At 36.4% G+C, this 18,038-nt stretch overlaps 2 protein-coding genes across 3 annotated transcripts; one reads left to right on the plus strand and one right to left on the minus strand.

Annotated features, from left to right (window-relative positions):
- Window positions 1–193: 193 nt before the first annotated feature.
- LOC122419102 (E3 ubiquitin-protein ligase RNF19A-like) lies at window positions 194–17,930 on the plus strand. Of its 2 annotated transcripts, none has more exons than XM_043433387.1 (11): window positions 194–504; window positions 4,947–5,190; window positions 5,570–5,712; window positions 5,837–6,026; window positions 6,492–6,803; window positions 7,257–7,401; window positions 9,252–9,489; window positions 13,858–14,056; window positions 14,469–14,830; window positions 15,213–15,586; window positions 15,702–17,930. In XM_043433387.1, the coding sequence occupies exons 2-11, from the start codon at window positions 5,028–5,030 to the stop codon at window positions 15,952–15,954; spliced, it is 2,379 nt and encodes a 792-aa protein (XP_043289322.1). In that variant the 5' UTR covers window positions 194–504; window positions 4,947–5,027; the 3' UTR covers window positions 15,955–17,930. The 2 variants fall into 2 exon arrangements, with proteins under 2 accessions (XP_043289322.1, XP_043289323.1); XM_043433388.1 differs by lacking the exon at window positions 194–504 and adding an exon at window positions 2,203–2,362.
- LOC122419103 (uncharacterized) lies at window positions 9,978–13,529 on the minus strand. Its single transcript, XM_043433389.1, has 2 exons — window positions 12,285–13,529; window positions 9,978–11,789 (listed from the first exon to the last, which is right to left on the minus strand). Exons 1-2 carry the CDS (start codon window positions 12,600–12,602, stop codon window positions 10,848–10,850), a joined length of 1,260 nt encoding a protein of 419 aa, XP_043289324.1. The 5' UTR covers window positions 12,603–13,529; the 3' UTR covers window positions 9,978–10,847.
- Window positions 17,931–18,038: the final 108 nt, after the last annotated feature.

The following is an 18,038-nucleotide window of genomic DNA, read 5'->3' on the forward strand; positions in this document are numbered from 1 at the left end:
TCGAAATGTTCTGCCAGCTTGTTTAAACATATCTTTCAAGTGTCAACGTGATTCGAATATTCCCGCGGTTTATTGGAGCTTGCTAAACGAAGCAGGTGCTGCCACGACAGTCACAAACTCAACGGCTCGATTTATCTTCTCCATTGCTGTATGTATATATTTTTTTTTACCTTTATTCCATCCTCATCCTATGCTAGTTCATTCGTGGACGTGCGGTTCGCGTGACGACACGTTGCGGGATTAATTCGTTGCGCGGTTTGCATTTGTACGTGTGTCCGTGTATTAATTCTGGAGTGCCTGAAGATTCGAGACTGAGAAATGTGAAAGTGCGAGAAATAAAATAACGCGGATTTTTTTCGTAAATCGACGTACAAATCTCAACGAAACATTTTCTCTGTTCTAACGTCTTTTGAAGGTTCACATATAGTGCCCTTAGCAAAGGAAAAAAGCAACAAGTGTAAATAATTCCTGTAAGGACAGAAATATCATTTCGACAATTGTCAGGTAAGACAGTAATCATCCACTACGAACATGCTTCTATCTTCACTTGTGTGGTACTTCCATAATTTCGACGATTAGCGTGAACGAAAGTGCGACCATGAATATACAATGGCTTGTTAGATAAAGTTCGGTAAACCTGAATTCAACGTACTTGAATAGTCAACTCGTAATTCGGCTATTACGTACTATTCTAGTGTAAAATTTGTGCGTGGAAATCGTATTTATTAAATTCACCTAGAATGAGTCACGAAAGTCGGAGATGGCGCGCGTATACGTGAATTTCTCGGTATACACGCAACCCTTTATATATCATATGTTCGTGTATATGTCAGATTTATATTTACCCCTGTATATGGACATATATAAATATGTACAGACTCGTACATACTAAGATTGCTGTAATTATTTATTACGTTGCACCAATTCGCGGAATTATCGGCTTGAAATCCTAATTCTCTTTGTGTCCGATAAGAAGATGATTCACGTTTATCCAGAATTACACCCCCCCCCCCCCTCCTCCCCCGTCGTCCAATGACGACTTGATAAGCTTGGGCGATTGAAAAACACTTGATGTTCGTGTATTCACAAGCCGTTACCTTGAGAAGAGCCCAATTTGGGATACTCTTATTTCATTCCTTAACCTTTCTTCAAGCCAATTTATTATTTGCATGGTAATTACTCCCGACTGTTCGCTAAAGTACAAAGATGCGTTTACGTTCAACTCTAATCAGCTGATTTTCGAAATGTCTCGGAGTCGAATGTTTGTGCTCTAGCACACTTTCCACGAGTGGGCGAACCATCTCCAAACTTCTCTCGACCGAGTTCTGTCGTTTTCGAAGAACATTCTTCTATTTATCTCAGCTGTAGACTTTTTTTTATCTTAGTGTGCAAAATTACGTTGATTGTTCGATTAAAACTCTTAAAGATCCAACGTTTCTAGTAATATTTTCGTGGTCAGGGTTTCTATATTGATCTCGGTAGTTCGCTTTATTGAGTTTTTTTGCTGAATTTTTTATGAAAAGTAACAATGAGGCAGCACGTGCTCGCATTAATTTGCTGTAGAAAATTCACAATTAAAATTTTAATATTACGAATAGTGGTGGAAAGATTGAGCAAAAAACTTTGACGTATTTTAATGAGTTTTACTCGCACATTTCAGTAGTACATGATTTATTGCTCGCATAATAATCAAGAGACTCGGTAGAGTCTCGGTTTATATGTTCAAGCTATACTACAAGAATCATAAACACCCATTGACATTCGATTGATCACTATAAATTCAATAATTTGTAAACTAGATGTGCCCAAAGTTGCTCGACTCGTGATTAAATTTGTTTGTAACTTGATATACAGAAATAACTATTCATCCTATATCTGCATAAATATTCCACGAGAATACAGAGTTAGTCACTTATTCGATATAATTCAAGTTCACGAACGAGTCGTTGCAATTTTTTTGTTTCATAAACAAGATTGGAATTTTTATCATCGCTCGAAATTTGTTATTTAAATCGTCGTATCACCGTACAAAAAAATATTCCCTTGCACATTACAATCGCCGTGGCATCGGATCTCGTTTGGTGTCTGCTTTCGCGCGCGGTCTCCCACTCTGTTTTGTCTTTTGAAACTTCTACCACCTGCCGACAGGCGGCGCCGGTTACCTGAAAAATCTTCCATTTTCACTTTCCCCGTCCCCAAGCCTTGTAGTGCTTTCGCTCTCGTGTCTCGAGTTCTCTTATTCCCATTTTACAGCAAGATCCCTGTTCTCCTGGCATATTATTTTTATAATAAAAATAAAATTTTATATCAGTCGCCGATGATCAGGTGTTCTACTGTTTTACTTAAAATATCGAAACACACGGTACATGTATACAAATTATTCACTCTTATATCTGTTCTTCAATTGGACGAAAGGTTCGTGACAAATTAATTATTTTGACAGATCGACACTAATCAGCTTGTCGTTTAGCACGTTCTCGATTTATTTAATCTCGTTCAGAAACATAATCATCGAGATATAGTCCACTTGTATTTTTTACTCATTGGCAAATGTTAGAAGGCAATCATTTGACGAATAAATAAGATTTGGTTTTCGAATCGACTTTTTACCTTTCTCTTCCATTGTTCAGAATTCCCGATTATTCGTTTTTTTATTCATTATCTTGAGTGAAAAAAAAGAAAAAATCTCAGTTATTTTCACCATGCTATTCATAGCAAAAAGTTTCTAGAAGTTGAAGTGGACTCGAGTCGCAGCGTACAATCTGGAGCTGGCAATTTTATGTATTATTTTTGTCCACTTTTCAATTATATTTTCTATATTTTTTCTCTCCCCAGCTGATTCATTTATAAACTGTGAATCTGAGAATGTCAAATGAAAAGAGCTTGGAAAACAAAGCAAGTAACAAGTGAGCTTGACTGTTTTCGACTGAAGCACGTCCTGATATTTGCAAATGAGGAATCCGTACATTTATCGGTATAGTCAAAAGCAATGAAAGAATCATGGTATTTGTGTTCATAGAGTTGAAACCCAATAGAAAATATGTTTTTGTGCAATAACGCTGAAGTTTGCAACATTGGGGTCGAACAAAATGAATGAAAAAACATTTGTATTCACCAATTTTTTTATTTCACAAAGTATCAGTGCAGCTTGAAAAACTATGAATTGCAAATTTGGCAGGGAACAAAATTAAAGAATTACTGGAATTATTGGAGGATTTTTTTAGATCATTTTGTTGAACTCCAATGTTGCAAACTTTAGCGTCGTCTTTGTGCATTAGTTTGTTCATCGGTTTAATCTTGTGATATGTGTATTCGAATTGTACAATTATGGGATACACAACTCGTAAATTCGTCATCAGAAATAATTTCTTTGGATATCAGACCCTTCAGCTTAACATCTTACAGTATTTTCACAAGATTATAAAGATCGATTGAAAAATTTATCCCTACTTGATCTGAAAAAGTGGCATGAACATCAAGAAAACATGGGAACATTTTTAAAGCAACAACGCTGAAGTTTGCAACATTGGAGTCCAACGAAATAAAGGAAAAAAAAAAATATTTGTTATTCACCAGTTTTCTATTTCACGAAGTATCGGTGCAGGTTGAAGAACTCCGAATTTCAAATTTGGCAAGTAACGAAATTTGAGAATTATTCGAATTATTGGAGGGTTTTTTACATCATTTCGCTCCAACGTTGCAAACTTCAGCTTCATTTTAAAGTACATACACTAACAAAATTATAGTAAAATTGAATGAAAATTGAATTATAATAAAATTAAAGTACGAAATTGAGTGATAAGTGGCTATATGTTGACTTTCCTTTTTTGCACACCAAGCATTCGAACATAATCCATTAAACAGTTTATCGACAAAATATTTCACAGCTTTCCATTGAGCATATGAGTTTGAGATACAATAACCACCATGCAATAAATAAATAGTATCAATAGAAAATAAATAGAAAATAGAAAAATTAGAATTATCAAAATTAATAAAAAATAAATAGCATTAGTAGAAATCATTAAATTTTATCGCAATGAACACATTTCATGAAAAATAGTTCCGGAACTTGCACTTCAAAATTTTGAGCAACGAACATCCCTCTTTTTAGCACTTGAGCATATTAAAATATGCTCCAAAAAAAGATTCTAATCTTTCATCAAAAAATCATTCCATTTTTCAGTATACTTCACTATACGGTGTAGCTTATATTTTCTTGGAAATATCAAGCCTCCCCCCGCATGAAACGAAACGAAATGAAAAAAGTGAATATAAGATCAAAGATAATATAAATATACTGAAAAGAAAATGTTCGATTCAATCTCACCAGGAAAACATTAAAATAATTTTAAAAAGTTGACACTTCATTGAATTAACAAAATATGGTTTTCTGAATTATAGATTTTTAAGATTTTTTTTCAAAAAATTCATTCATTAAATAAAAGTTATTATAACAGTTTTTTAAATTGCAGATTTTAGAATAAATTGTAAAAATAATGTAACAAGCTTCAAATAAAACTGTCACGTATTGAGAATCCTTAAAAAGCTTGTAAAACGATGTAAACACTAAGATTAATGTAATTCCATAAAATACGTTTTAAGGGTGCATACTCGTATAGCGAATTGACTGTTGCTTATGGGAAAACCTCTACGAAATAAATTCAATTTTCGAAGTATTGATTGAAAGGGGTGGGGAGGGAGAGGTGATTTGATTGGCAGGAATGTGGGTGATTCGTATATTCGTGTTGATATCAATGAGAAACAAATTTGAAAGGATTATTTATGCAGGAAATGTCCGGAAAATATCTAATTGATCGGCACTACGCCGGTCATTTGAATCGTTCAAAAGCTGCTTACGTAATTCCGATATCTGTTTTTAATAAGAAGGATGATGATTTCGTTTTTTTTTTTCCTCTTCGACTGAAACGTATGATTTTATTCAGGTTACGCAACGATCGTAGAATCAAACGTCATTGTAGTGGCCATTATGCCATTATAACGACGATATACACTCGCTAAGGAGAATGCTCAAGGAAGTGGAAACCGGGGCGGGAAGTTGCAACACCGTACAAACTAGACGTCAAAGACTTTGGCCAAGATTTTCTCTGAGGAGAATTTTGTATTCTAGTCCTCTGATAGGGCAACGAATTGCCAGAGCATCCGGCTCCGGCATAAGAAACACCAAAGGTGAGTAATGATTTTTCAGCCTCGTTTCTCCCTTCACTTTTACACAATTTATTCTGCTATTTTTCTTATTAAAATAATTAAAAAAAAAAAAAAAAAAAAATTACGAATTTTTGATGAAAAAAACCGTGTTCAGAGTTGCTCAGACGTTTTTACATTTTTTATAAATTTCGATTTTGCTTTTGGGTGATACTGACCGTAAATTTTTCAAAAGGACTGATGAGCCTTTTTCATGGCCCGAAAAATTTTCAGGCTATGAAAAAAAATGGATTCATCGTGATGCCAAGCTTTACGAGAAAAAATATTTTCATCCCGCGTGTAACATTTTCGACGGATAATTATTTCACGACTAAACTGGATTTTCGTTCTTTGTATATTGCAGCAAAAGACACAGGAAATGGGAGAATTCCAGATATCGAAAAAGGCGAGGCGAGAACGACCAATGGCTCGAGTCATTTTCATTCGCACAACTCGGACCTTCAAAGGGCTTCCAGCAAAGGTTCCGTACTTTCCACAGCTGGAAAGGTAATCCACCAATGGAATCTAATTTTACTGATATAAAATAAAAAAACTAATTTTTCGTACGATTTTTCACTCAATGGAGACACGATCATGTTTAATCGACCTTTTCGACTTAATTTATTTACAGAGCTGTGAGAATGGTTTAATGGAGTGTCCGTTGTGCTTGGCCGAATTGCCTAGCGAATTATTTCCCGTTATACAGTCGTGTCACCATCGTAGCTGTTACGACTGCTTCCAACAATACCTTAAGGTCGAAATATCGGAATCCAGGGTTAATATAGCGTGTCCCGAGTGCGCGGAACCACTTCATCCAAATGGTTAGTAGAAATATTGGTCATCAAGATGAAGAAAACTCGAGAATACAAACGATTATTCGTTCATACTTAAAAAATACTCGTTTTAGTCATAACTTCAACAAATAAAATAGATATTGAAATAAAAGTATACCAAATGAAAAGTTATATTCTCATTCAGCATTGTTGTTCTGACTCAGAACGTCGAATTGCATTTTTTTTTCTACTATTGACGTCAAAATATTTAAGTCTCGCATCTTCTCGATAAAAAATACTCAAAAAAAAGAAATAATTTTATGGATATTGGTTTTTTTTACTAACTTAGATAAAAAAAAGCCAATTAAAAAGTGAAATAATATAAAACGAAACGTTTTTTTGATCGTAAATATGCGGAAATATCTTCGTCTCTAATCTTGAAATGGCTTTGTTATCTGAGCGACTATTTTTATACGATTCGATAAGGAATGCTGCTTCGATTTGTTATTACAGATATACGAATGATTTTGAACGATCAGACGCAATTGGAAAAGTATGAAGATTTCATGGTACGTCGTGTCTTAGCTGTCGAACCGGACGCCAGATGGTGTCCAGCACCTGATTGCAGTTTCGCTGTAATTGCAAGCGGTTGCGCATCTTGCCCGAAATTACGTTGTGAAAGGCCTGGATGTGACTCATACTTTTGTTATCATTGCAAAGCACGTTGGCATCCAAATCAAACTTGTGATGCCGCAAGAGCTCAGCGTTCCCAGCATTACGATCGTAGCTCATCGTTAAGCTTCAGTCAGAGCGATTCACAACACAGTAAGTCAAGTCATTCCGATAAAACGAAATATAATACTTTATATCTTGGATATTTACTGGGTGTTTTGAACGCACAATTACTTTTTGAGGGGAAAAAAAACCGATAATCGAATATATTTTCTATAAATAATTTGTCACTTGCGCAGAATAATTTATAGTACATGCACCATTTATTTGCGTCTATTTTTTGACAGTGCACTTGAAGCCTCGGGGTTCTAAATATAATTAAACTGTATAAGGATCGTATAGATTATTTTGCACACATACATTTTTTTACCGATACATACACGCAATCTTTGTCGATATTCATCATGAACTTGAGTTTCTGAATTTTTAACGCGTTCACGATAGACAGATTTTTAAATTATGAAATAATTTAACGAAAAACTTATGTTACTGAATCGTCAAGACTAATGTTTCATTCGTAAAATTGTTTTTCCGTTTCTTGTACAGGAGATGACATCAAACCATGTCCAAGATGTCAAGTACTCATCGTCAAGATGGACGATGGAAGCTGCAATCACATGACCTGCGCTGTTTGCGGTGCAGAATTTTGTTGGCTCTGTATGAAAGAAATAAGCGATCTTCACTACTTGAGGTACGATTTAGAAAGTAGGTTTATTAGTGTCAAATTTTTGAAAAGTTTTCATTGGGCAGTTTAGAATTCAAGAAGATCAGACAATTGTATATGAAGCTCCTATGATTGGAGGATTGAATCAGGAATTGTTGAAGATTCCACGTCCCATAAAAAATTTGTACGTTAAATATTATCTTTGAAATGATTAAATAGCAATATCAGAATTTGAGAAGACTTGGTTTTTGCAGAAAGTATTTAAACGATTTATTTTGTGAAAACAAGAATATTTGAATTTTTCCATACCTGAAGTAATAACCCACGAATGACGTCTGTAGATCGGGACCACAAATCCATCGATATTTCAGTATTTCAACTTCTTAGAGAGAATCTACTTTTCGTTTTCCAAGAAATCGTGTTTCGTTCTCGAAAGCATGTTTTTTAATGGCAAATTGTTATTCTTTCTTGGTATCATGAAGTAGGAGAGTAAGTGAATAGTAACGATAATCGATCAATTTAAAAATTGCAGGGATCTACCCTGCCAAAAGAAAAACAATTATAATTACAAACGTACCCCGCCGATGTTAATTATATTATTGATAGCATCAAGTTTGTACTGTGAAGAAGTAAAGAAACTTTTTTTTACTTATTATTCATTAGCTGAACCCAACAGCGGTCGCGTTATTTGACATTTTCGCACACGTATATTAAAACATCAATTATTTGAAAGCCTCAAATGGCATGAAAAGCATTCGAATGGCAGAAAAAAAATATTTTTTGTTTCAATTTTTTCATGTTCCAACATCAATGATCATTTGCAAGAAAGAAATGTTTTGAATTCGGCATGTTTCTTTTTTAAATTGAACTGTAGAAAAGACACACGTAAGTGAATCTCCAATTACGCAGTCAGCGTCAACTCAATTTCAGAAAGTGCTTGAATGGTTTATCACAGAAAACAAAAAACCGAAGATCAAAAAATTAACAGTTACGATGGGTGGGGTTCAATATGTCGAATAACTGAATCGTAGAACGGTCGATATTTCGAAATTTAAAAAGTTGTGATATCAGTTTCGAGAAAAATAAGTAATTCAAAATTCTTATTCCCGATTGACTATTCAGCAGATTGCGTATTTAATCAAAAATTCCTTCTTTGAATTCGTATTTACCCGAAAATATATATTTCAATAGTTTTCATTTCGAATGTAATTTTAACAGACCATCCGAATGTCAAAAGTTCATATTTTCTAATTTAAAATGGAGAGTAATTGTTTTACAGACAGACCAGAAAATAGAGGAGCAAAAAATCGAAAGTGAATTTTTCGAGCCTATAAAACTTAGATATGCAGAATAGCGATAGCTCGAAAAGGCGAAAGTCAAAATGGCGATATTTAAAATTAGAGATCACCGGTCTGAGTAAGTGAGTAAGTGAGACGCGTGTATTTGGAGCTCCACTGCATTTCTTTATTTTGAATGTTCGACTTTTTGGTGTTTCAATATTTCAACCTCAGTAATATTTGATCTTTCGTTATTATATTTTAAAAATTGTGAATTTTCACAGTATCGTTGACCGTAGTAATTTATGAATCGAAAGAGTGATGGTCGAATTTTCGAAAAATCGATATTTTAGTCATCGTCCTATGGGTGATTGTTACATTCTATTTTCGATTTAAACGTGCTTCGAACCTTGCAGTTTCTGCTTTATTTATTTTCGGCATTCAAAGCTCTATTTGAATCTATCTGTCTATTTGATTTTAGCTGTTCGAAATTTTAGTCATTCCAACATTTGATCCCCACCCGTTACGATAAATTCCGATGAAACCATTGACGCATTCCAATAGTACAAATTTTAACTGACGATGATTATACTCTTTCAGTCCTTCTGGTTGTACGTTCTGGGGTAAAAAACCGTGGTCGAGGAAAAAAAAAATTCTCTGGCAGTTAGGAACGTTGGTTGGCGCACCGGTTGGTATTGGTTTAGTCGCTGGTATAGCGGTACCTGCGATGATCATTGGCATCCCAGTCTGGGTCGGTAGAAAACTTTACGAAAAGAACAAAAATTACACAAACAAGTTCAAGAGAAACGCATACATCGCAGGAGGAGTCACAGCGTCGGTAAGTCGACTGTTATGTTCCCTATTAAACCTTAACTTCGCCAAGAACTTTTCTATCTATACATTAGTACTGTCAAATCGATGGTGCTGCAAGTAATTAATTTTGCACATCACAGTTGATGTTGGATGGCTAGGGAAATAAATCGTGAAATAATCATTATTATTTCATTCTCATAATCAAATTCGAAATGGTTCGAGCATGTACAATTTCAAATCGACAATTCACATGGAGCTGAAAATATGAGAACATAATTGGGTCTCTATAAGAAATAATTTAATAAGTGATCTACCAAAGTAGTGCATTATGAGAAAATTTTTCTAAAAAGTACAGGAATTAGTTACTTTTTTTGTCCATTTTATATATTTGTACATCGATAAGCTCGACGAATTCGTCGTGAAAATATAATTCAAATAAAGTACTGCGCGATTGAAATACAATTGGTGATATTGGTGTATGATGGAATGATGATGGAATTTAAAGCCATTGTATTAAAGATAGTATTTTATTCGAAAGGTTGTATACAAAGAAAAAGTATTACGCTGATAAAAACAATAATTCAGTTTACGAAGGGATTAAATAGTCAATACACTTATTTTTAATAAGTGCGATAACGCAACTTTTTTTTAAACTCAAGGACGAAATGGCGGCTAGGACGCCGATCTCATCACGGTCAGCTCATTTTTTCCACCTCCTCTCCCTCCGAAGCAACTCATATTTTTTTCCAATCGGCTCACTGAACCCCGGCTAACTCGAATCACAAGTTCTCCCTTCAGCGAACCTCATTCTATTCCTCATTTTTTTTTCAATTTTTCTTGTAGTAATAAAAAAAACGTTTACCCTTATGAAAGCTGAGCGTCGCACGGGGTACGTCGAAAGCACGCCGAAGAAGCCACTAGAGAAGCCCGAAACGACGATATATATATATATATATATATGTGTGTATGTATGTATCTATATATATATGCGTTTATAGGTACACGAGCTTCAGAGTCTCGTGATGCATAATCTTGATTTGATAAAAAACAAAAAATTTTTGGCTTACTATCGTTCACTCGACTACGATGAATTTTGTTCACTGTCTCGTTTGAATTTTTTTTGTTTTATTTTTTTTTTTCGAAAAAGTGCGCGCACTCGGAGCGTTTGGAGAAGTTTTCGAATCTCCGGCTCACGTTATTCCTTATTTATTCGACAATGAAGGATGAAACCTCAATGATTTTGGGTGGCACGTCGATATCGGAGAAAATCACAATTTATTTAAGGATTTTTTGTTCAGAGGAAAGATTTATTTTACTCTTACTTTTGGTTTTTTGTTCAGCACGTTTTCCTTTTTCTCTCTCTCTCTCTCTCTCTGTCTCTCTCTACGGATCAGAGTTTGATAGATCAGCAGTCTCGGCGACAAGTACTCCGTCGTTGTGAAGGTCTTCGAGCACATCGATGAGTCGCTGTTCCGTGAGTGGATCACCGAGAGCAACGTCCACCGAGCCAATGCATAATAGAAGTGCGAGCAACTGTGAGCGACGGTAATCAGCCGCAAGATCGCTTCTCGTATAGCCGAGATCCCGGGGTATATCGAGATCAAGATTCTGACAAGTGGTCGTCAATACTTGCCAGTATTTGTCGAGCAAGGATTCCGTATGACGTCTACGCAATTCAGTGGGCACCGAACTGACGAGCAGAAGAGCAATGTCGTTCGTCGGACGACTGTACGTTACCATTTGCCAATCGAGTATCGCACATTTGCAGCCACCGTCGTCGCTGCTCTTAAACAGTAAATTGTTGCACCAAAAATCCGTGTGGGTTATGAGAGCCAATGGACCTTCCGGCGCGAGAAGCGAAGCTATTATCTCTTTGGTTCGTGGACGTAAGGCCAACAGAGCTTCCAAAACGGCCTCCAGACCCGGTCGTCTTTCCAAAAAACGGGCCAATTGTGGCAAACCACGCTCCACCAATTGCTGATACGAATCCGTGGCACGTGCCGTTTGAAACAAAAAGGAATATCGCTCCGAGAGTGCGCGTCCTTCCTTTACTTTCAATGCTAATGATAACGCGTGAAGACATGCCACAGCGCTCAACGCAGCCTCCGCCTGGCGGAGCGTCAAACCCCGCGAAAATTCCGCTCCCTCGAAACCACGGGTGCGAAGATTTTCCAACACGAGGAACGATTCCGGCGGCTCTGGACTCTCCTCCGTTCCACCTGCCGGCTTGTAATGAGCATGCACACATCCCGGAATCGGCAACTCAATACTATTTTCCGGCGATGCTGACTGACGCTTCTGGAATGCCTCCAAATCCGGAACAACCTGTAGAATTTTATACAAACTTCTTTAGGATATTATCCTTGACATTGATTGTTATACGATTCATTTTTAATAGAGTTCGCGGTCATCATTAAATAACATTTTTTATCGAAAAGTTGTGAATGAGAAATTTTTTTTTCAACACAACACGTGCCGATGTGAAAACGGTACAAGAAATTCTCATGCGTCATCGAACAATTATCGATAATTAAGAATATTTAACCTTGACAACCCGCGAACGTTGACGTTGAAGTTTCGAGAAATCTTTCGTTTCGAGAATCAGAAAACGGAATAAAATTGATGATGACCGTAAAAAAAAAATGACTCGCATCACTATTGTTTCATTTCAATGGCCAAATGAATTAATAATGATGAAAAAGTCATGGATATTGAAAAAAAAAGAATCACTTTCTAACAGGAAATACAATTTTTTCTTTCAATACGAATTAAAGACGTGAAATTCCGATGTGAAGGATTCGAATATTTGCAGTGTCTTACCTGTGTGTAAAATTTGATTTCGCGTAGATCAAATTGTGCCTCGGTGACGAAGAATCGGCTGAAAGCATCCTGTGGTAGAAGTTTAACAATGACGTTCAATTCGCGTTTAGTTTCGTCCGGTTTCGTCGTATAGTCAACGGTTACAGCGAGAATATCGCTAAGAACGCTTTCACCGGCAGTACAGCCAGGACTGACTTCGAAGTCCTCGATAAAAATACTGGAGCCTTCACCGTGATGTACCGTCAAAAGGCTTTCCAACCACTCCTTCGTAACTGGCCACTCGGCGCACGAAGCATCGGTATCTTCGCTGTCCGACATAATTATCTTTTTCTTTTTCTCTATTGAAAATCAATTTCGATCACTAAAAAAGCGAAGGAGAGAAAAAAAAATGAAAATAATCACCGAAGCTAGACAGAGTGAGGCTACTTTTTATTTCCCTTTTTGTTGTTGTTATTTTTTTTTTCTTTTCTTTATTCTTGCTCTCTTGATCAGCGTATACTCAAGCGTCAGAATGAACGCCTGTTTCCCCCATTGTTGGAAATGAATATAATCCAACTGTTCGAGCGAGAGACTCGAGAAACAAGTGGATCACTGTTGCGCCCCAACGTACTTTGTGCGAATGTAGTAGCACCAATAAACGTTGAAATCTCAATTTTTCTCTCGCTTTCTCGATGCGCTCCGCTCGGTTCCTCCCTATTCCGTTCGGTGACCATCGCCCATCCGGCAATCCACGGTTCGTTGTACTGCCATTTGGAGTCACGCCGGGGCGAACACGAGGTCACCCACATCCAGGGAACCTCTTCATCGAATTGACGCTTTTTATTTGTCAAATAAACAAACGGAAATAAATGTGAAATTTTCGATACTCGATGATCCACTCTCTTTCGTCAACCACCCAATTTTTTGGTCGTTGAACAAACAAAATTCGCCGCTTTTTCCTCTTTTCTTTGCGCGTGTATCTTTTTTGCTACTTGGCTCCTCGAGGAAGTCGTCCAGACACGACCGTAGCCCGACAACTCCCAACGTCGACGGTCGACAGACGAAGGCTTCGTTGCTCACTCACCAACCGAGCTATAACAACGTTTTGGGTGGGACGACAAGACCGTAACGCGCACGCCTCCCTCAATCAATATCCTTCTGGCCTCCCTTCTTATCGCTCGTGATGCTCCCTCCCAATCCCTTTTCCACAATTTTATAGATATACATCTTTTTCAATTTCATTTCTATTATTATTATTATTATTATTATTATTATTATTATTATTATTACACTGCATTTTTTTATTCAAACATGGAGAGAAATAAAAAACTTCCACAATGCTGAAGCTTCGTTTGTTCGAATACAAAAGAGATTTTTTTGAAACATTAAACATTGAAATAGAAGAATTTTTAGAAAATTGGATAAATTTTTAGAAATTCGAAAACCCTGAAATGTATTTTCGATCCAAACCACTGACACTAATTTCAATTTAGCGATGTCCTCCATCAAAGTTTTTATTTCCTGTTTGTATTTCATACTACTCTTTTCCTGAATGGTTTTTTTATGGTTTCCTGTTATTTGATTTTTTTCTCAGGTGTTAGTTTCACCTCTATTAGCCGGCTTGGCAGTCGGTGTTGGCGTGCCAATTTTACTGTTCTACGTTTACGGTGTTGTGCCGGTATCTTTATGCCGCAGCGGTGGCTGCGGTGTATCAACCAACGGTTCCGGAGTTAGATTCGAGTTCGATGACGAAAATGAACTCATGGGCGCCCTCGGTGGACGCAACGTTGGAGGTATATTACGTTAATGAATTGCTTAAACGAATTTCGAGTCAACGAGGTTTTGAAAAATTGTATTTTCAGTAGGCATTGCGAATAATTTTCAACTTTGATGATTATGCCAATGTACTAAAACAGAAAAACACTGATTATTGCATAATTTAAAATCTGATTGAAAACCGACTATGTAGAAAGGTTCCACTGAACGAACTAGGAACAAAAAAATTGCTCTTAACCACGATGCAATTATGGAATTAGGCAAGAAAGATAGCTGCTAATTTTCAAAGTTTATTTTTCAATACCGTTTGACCGATTATAAAAAAGCTGTGCTGAGCTGTCACTGCTCAAAAAAATTTGCATTATAACCCTTATAATCCGATTTTACGAATTTCGACTGATTACTGAGTTTTTTACTGATTTTTTTCAGATACTGCGTCCATAGACGTTACCAGTCATCGAGGTGGTAATCCGTCGATCGGTGAAGCATCCCTTTCACTCGGTAGTGGCAGTCAATTGGAAAAATTGGGTCGCGAAAATGACCGGGAAAGCGCTAGCAACGTTGCACTCGCCGGTACAAGTTTGGCGGGTAGTATAGCATCGAGCGTACTTCCCGGTGGCCAAAGGCTAGAGGTACAAGCAGATGTTACTTCAACACAGAGATTCAGTTTATGTAGCGAAACAGCATCAGCGGCAACGAGCCTTTCTGAAAAATCGGTAAATGCTTCGATAGCCCTTGACGATGGCGCAGCATCAACACGTGCACTGGCCGGCTCGGTTCTCAATTTCAAGGTGATCATGATAAAACTTGACTTTAAAACGCAATATTATTTAAAAAAAAAAAAAAAAAAAAAAAAAAAAACAAGATTTGTCACATCCCAACGAATATTCCATCCAAACAGTACCGAATGTAATTTTTTATCTCGTGGAAATATCCAATACCGTGTCAAAAGTGAAAAATGGATATTCGAATCTTTTTTACAGAATGAAAAATTCTCGATTACTAGAGTAAAGATCAAAATTACTTTCCATAGGTAATTGGAATATTTTGAGTCCCATGCTACTTGTTAAACTTTTCAATATCATTGTTTTCATAACAATTCTTCATTTTTTGGAAATTCAATGAATGTACTTGTTTCACATTCGATTCGATCTTGCTATTATTTTTTTTCAGCTGGACGGGAATTCGAGTACCGGTGGTAGAAGCGCGGACAATGAACCATCAGCCAGTTCAAATCCGTCGTACCAGATGGAGACTGCTGGTCAGGCAGCGTCGTTATCCTCGCTCGAGGAGATTGCTCCAGGTCTTGCAAAAAGAGCACGTCGTAGGCCAACACTTGATCGTCAGCACAGCGATTCTAGCAGTTGGACTGTATGCGGTGAAGATGGTGGTTCTGAACGTGTTCGTTTCGACGATCACGTGAGTTTCATAGAGGCCGATCAGGAATCTAGCCCGGGAAATTGTTCTACGAGTAATCGAGGCCCATCGAGGCGAAAACGAAATACTAAGGAAAACGATCAGGATACAGAGGCTCAAAAATCATCGAGGTTTGTATTTTCGTAATATGCCATTTGTATATATTCAAAAATGGAAAATATTACCACGTCTTATTTTTCATTTGTTTATTTATTATGAAAAATAAAAAATGTTCACTCTTTGCAGGAATTCGAACGGTGATTTGAACGTTGAGTCGCCGAATCATGGGGAGGATGTTCCGCGGGAAAGAGTGAACGTAGCAGCTCTGAGAAACGTGTTCTTCCACAATTCTGCGGTTGGTTCGGATCGTGAAAAACGTTTACCCGTTATCGAGGAGCCATTCCCAGCTTCTGGCCAATCTGCGATCGTACGAACATTGTCGCCCTGTAACGAAGTTACAGTTAAGAAAGATGAAATGGAGGCAAGCCCAAAATGCTAAAGTAGGAAAAGAAAAGTATGAAAAAAAAAAATACAATACAAACGACAACAAAATCAAAGACTGAGCATTCACGTAGTGTTTGTAAAGAGGAGACATTAATAAGATTTTTGTCGAAATATCCGCACGATGTTAAAGGAACGTTCGAAACTAACGACAAATACTATGTACAGTGTTTATGCGTGTGTATACATATACATGGACACGAATGCATACGAATATGTAAGGATAAGTAAAACGTTAAAAGTATGCTTGCGTCTGTACGGGAATAGGATGTATATATTAAGGACCATTATTACTTTCAGCATTTGTAGCTCGTCGACTGTGACCATATTACTTTTTAACAAAGTATATAACGTAAAAACGGGAATAAAGCGATAAACAAAATATACAGTTCGTCATAAGATGTTACCAGCATATTTCGACGAGACTCGTGTACAATCACACGAAGCCAAACTCGTTACAAGCTAAGCATGAATGACAAGATTAAATAAAACAATTATATTCACTGCTTTAGATGGTTGGTTCTGTACTCCAGAATCACGGAACTGTGTCATGAAAAAGAAAAAACAAGCGTTTGTATACACACGAATAATGACAGTGCGAGAGCATTTTATATATCCTTACCTATGCTCGCTTCATTCGAATAATACCCTTAAAAATGGAAAAGTATTATCAGGGTGATAAAACTGTTCACGTTTCACACAACATTCGCGCGATCGTGCATTTTACGAAAACAAAATCAACTTAGGAGAGACAGAAAGCATCGGGAATTTTACATACTTCGATATATGAAATACATCTACATTTTGCTCAAGATTAACTCCAAAACGAATTTGATGTGCTTTATTCTTTTCACGTTTTCCCATTGACTCTTGATAGATTATAAGCATGTGGAACGATAACGAGTCGTTCCCACTTCGATGTCGAATTGGTTTTACCTCTTGCAAATTTGTTGTATAAATTTTGAACGGAAAAGAGGAAGTTTGGTAGCCTCTTAATTGAACTACTCACGAACTTTCATTTTTCCGGCGAACGATCATTTTTTCTTCGCACTGAAAATCCTTTTTTTGTAAATACGCGAATATAATCGTTAACCCAAAATTTTTGTAATTAACAGCTTCGATTCCATATTAAGCGTGCCCTACGTAAAATCTAATTTGACGAATGATTTTCTTTCGATTTCCTTCTACTCTTTGAGATACTTTGGTAATGAAGTATTTCTTTGAAGCAGTGTCATGAAAGTTCATTAACGAAACAAGTTTTTTCATCACCACGTTCCCATTATTAGCGATTCAACAAGACCAAGTGTGAGCTTGAAGCGATTATGCTTGTGATGCCTAAGAGTTGTACATTTATGGGTCATTTGCTCAGACGCTAAAACTGCCACGTTCTCCTCGTGTTAGCATCGATATATGTTCGTATATACGCATTAGAATGTCTGTTTCAAATTGATCATTTCCCTTCTATTCTTTTTTTCAAAATTGTCGTTTATTTAGTGTTTTTTTTTTCTACTAAAACAACGCTCGAAAGGGTGTATTTCTGCTTTTCAGATTTGAACTTTGAAAGGATACACCGCTTTTGTATACGTGATCAATGAGATAAAGCGCAGGGTAATTATTTGGTTTAGGATTCAAAATTTTCTACGACAACAACTTATACAAAATCCTTCGATATCGATAGTGATGATAATAGTAAATGGTCCTCAGTTTGAATAGCTCTGGTATAATAAATGGAAACATTTTTTTTCTTATATTTATCTTGAATCAGTAAGTGATCATATTTTACGAAAGTGTGCGCTACTTTTAGAAAATGAAGGAACCGTTTCGCGAAAAATGCTTGGCATACTCGAACTTATAGCGTGTACTTGAAAAACTCGATAACCGCAATTTCAATCAGTACAATTCGTTTATAAAAAAAGATTTTATGTAAATCAATACAAAAATAAAACTAGTGAAACATCGTTTTCAAACCTAAAATATTATTTAAAATGTGTTGCTCAAAACTGCTCTTACAATATAATTTTTTCAGTTTAAATCTGTATTTCTATCATATGAAACTATTTAAATTGAAAATAATTTGAAAAA

Source organism: Venturia canescens, chromosome 1, assembly GCF_019457755.1.
Source record: "Venturia canescens isolate UGA chromosome 1, ASM1945775v1, whole genome shotgun sequence".
NCBI classification, from domain to species: Eukaryota; Metazoa; Arthropoda; class Insecta; order Hymenoptera; family Ichneumonidae; genus Venturia; species Venturia canescens.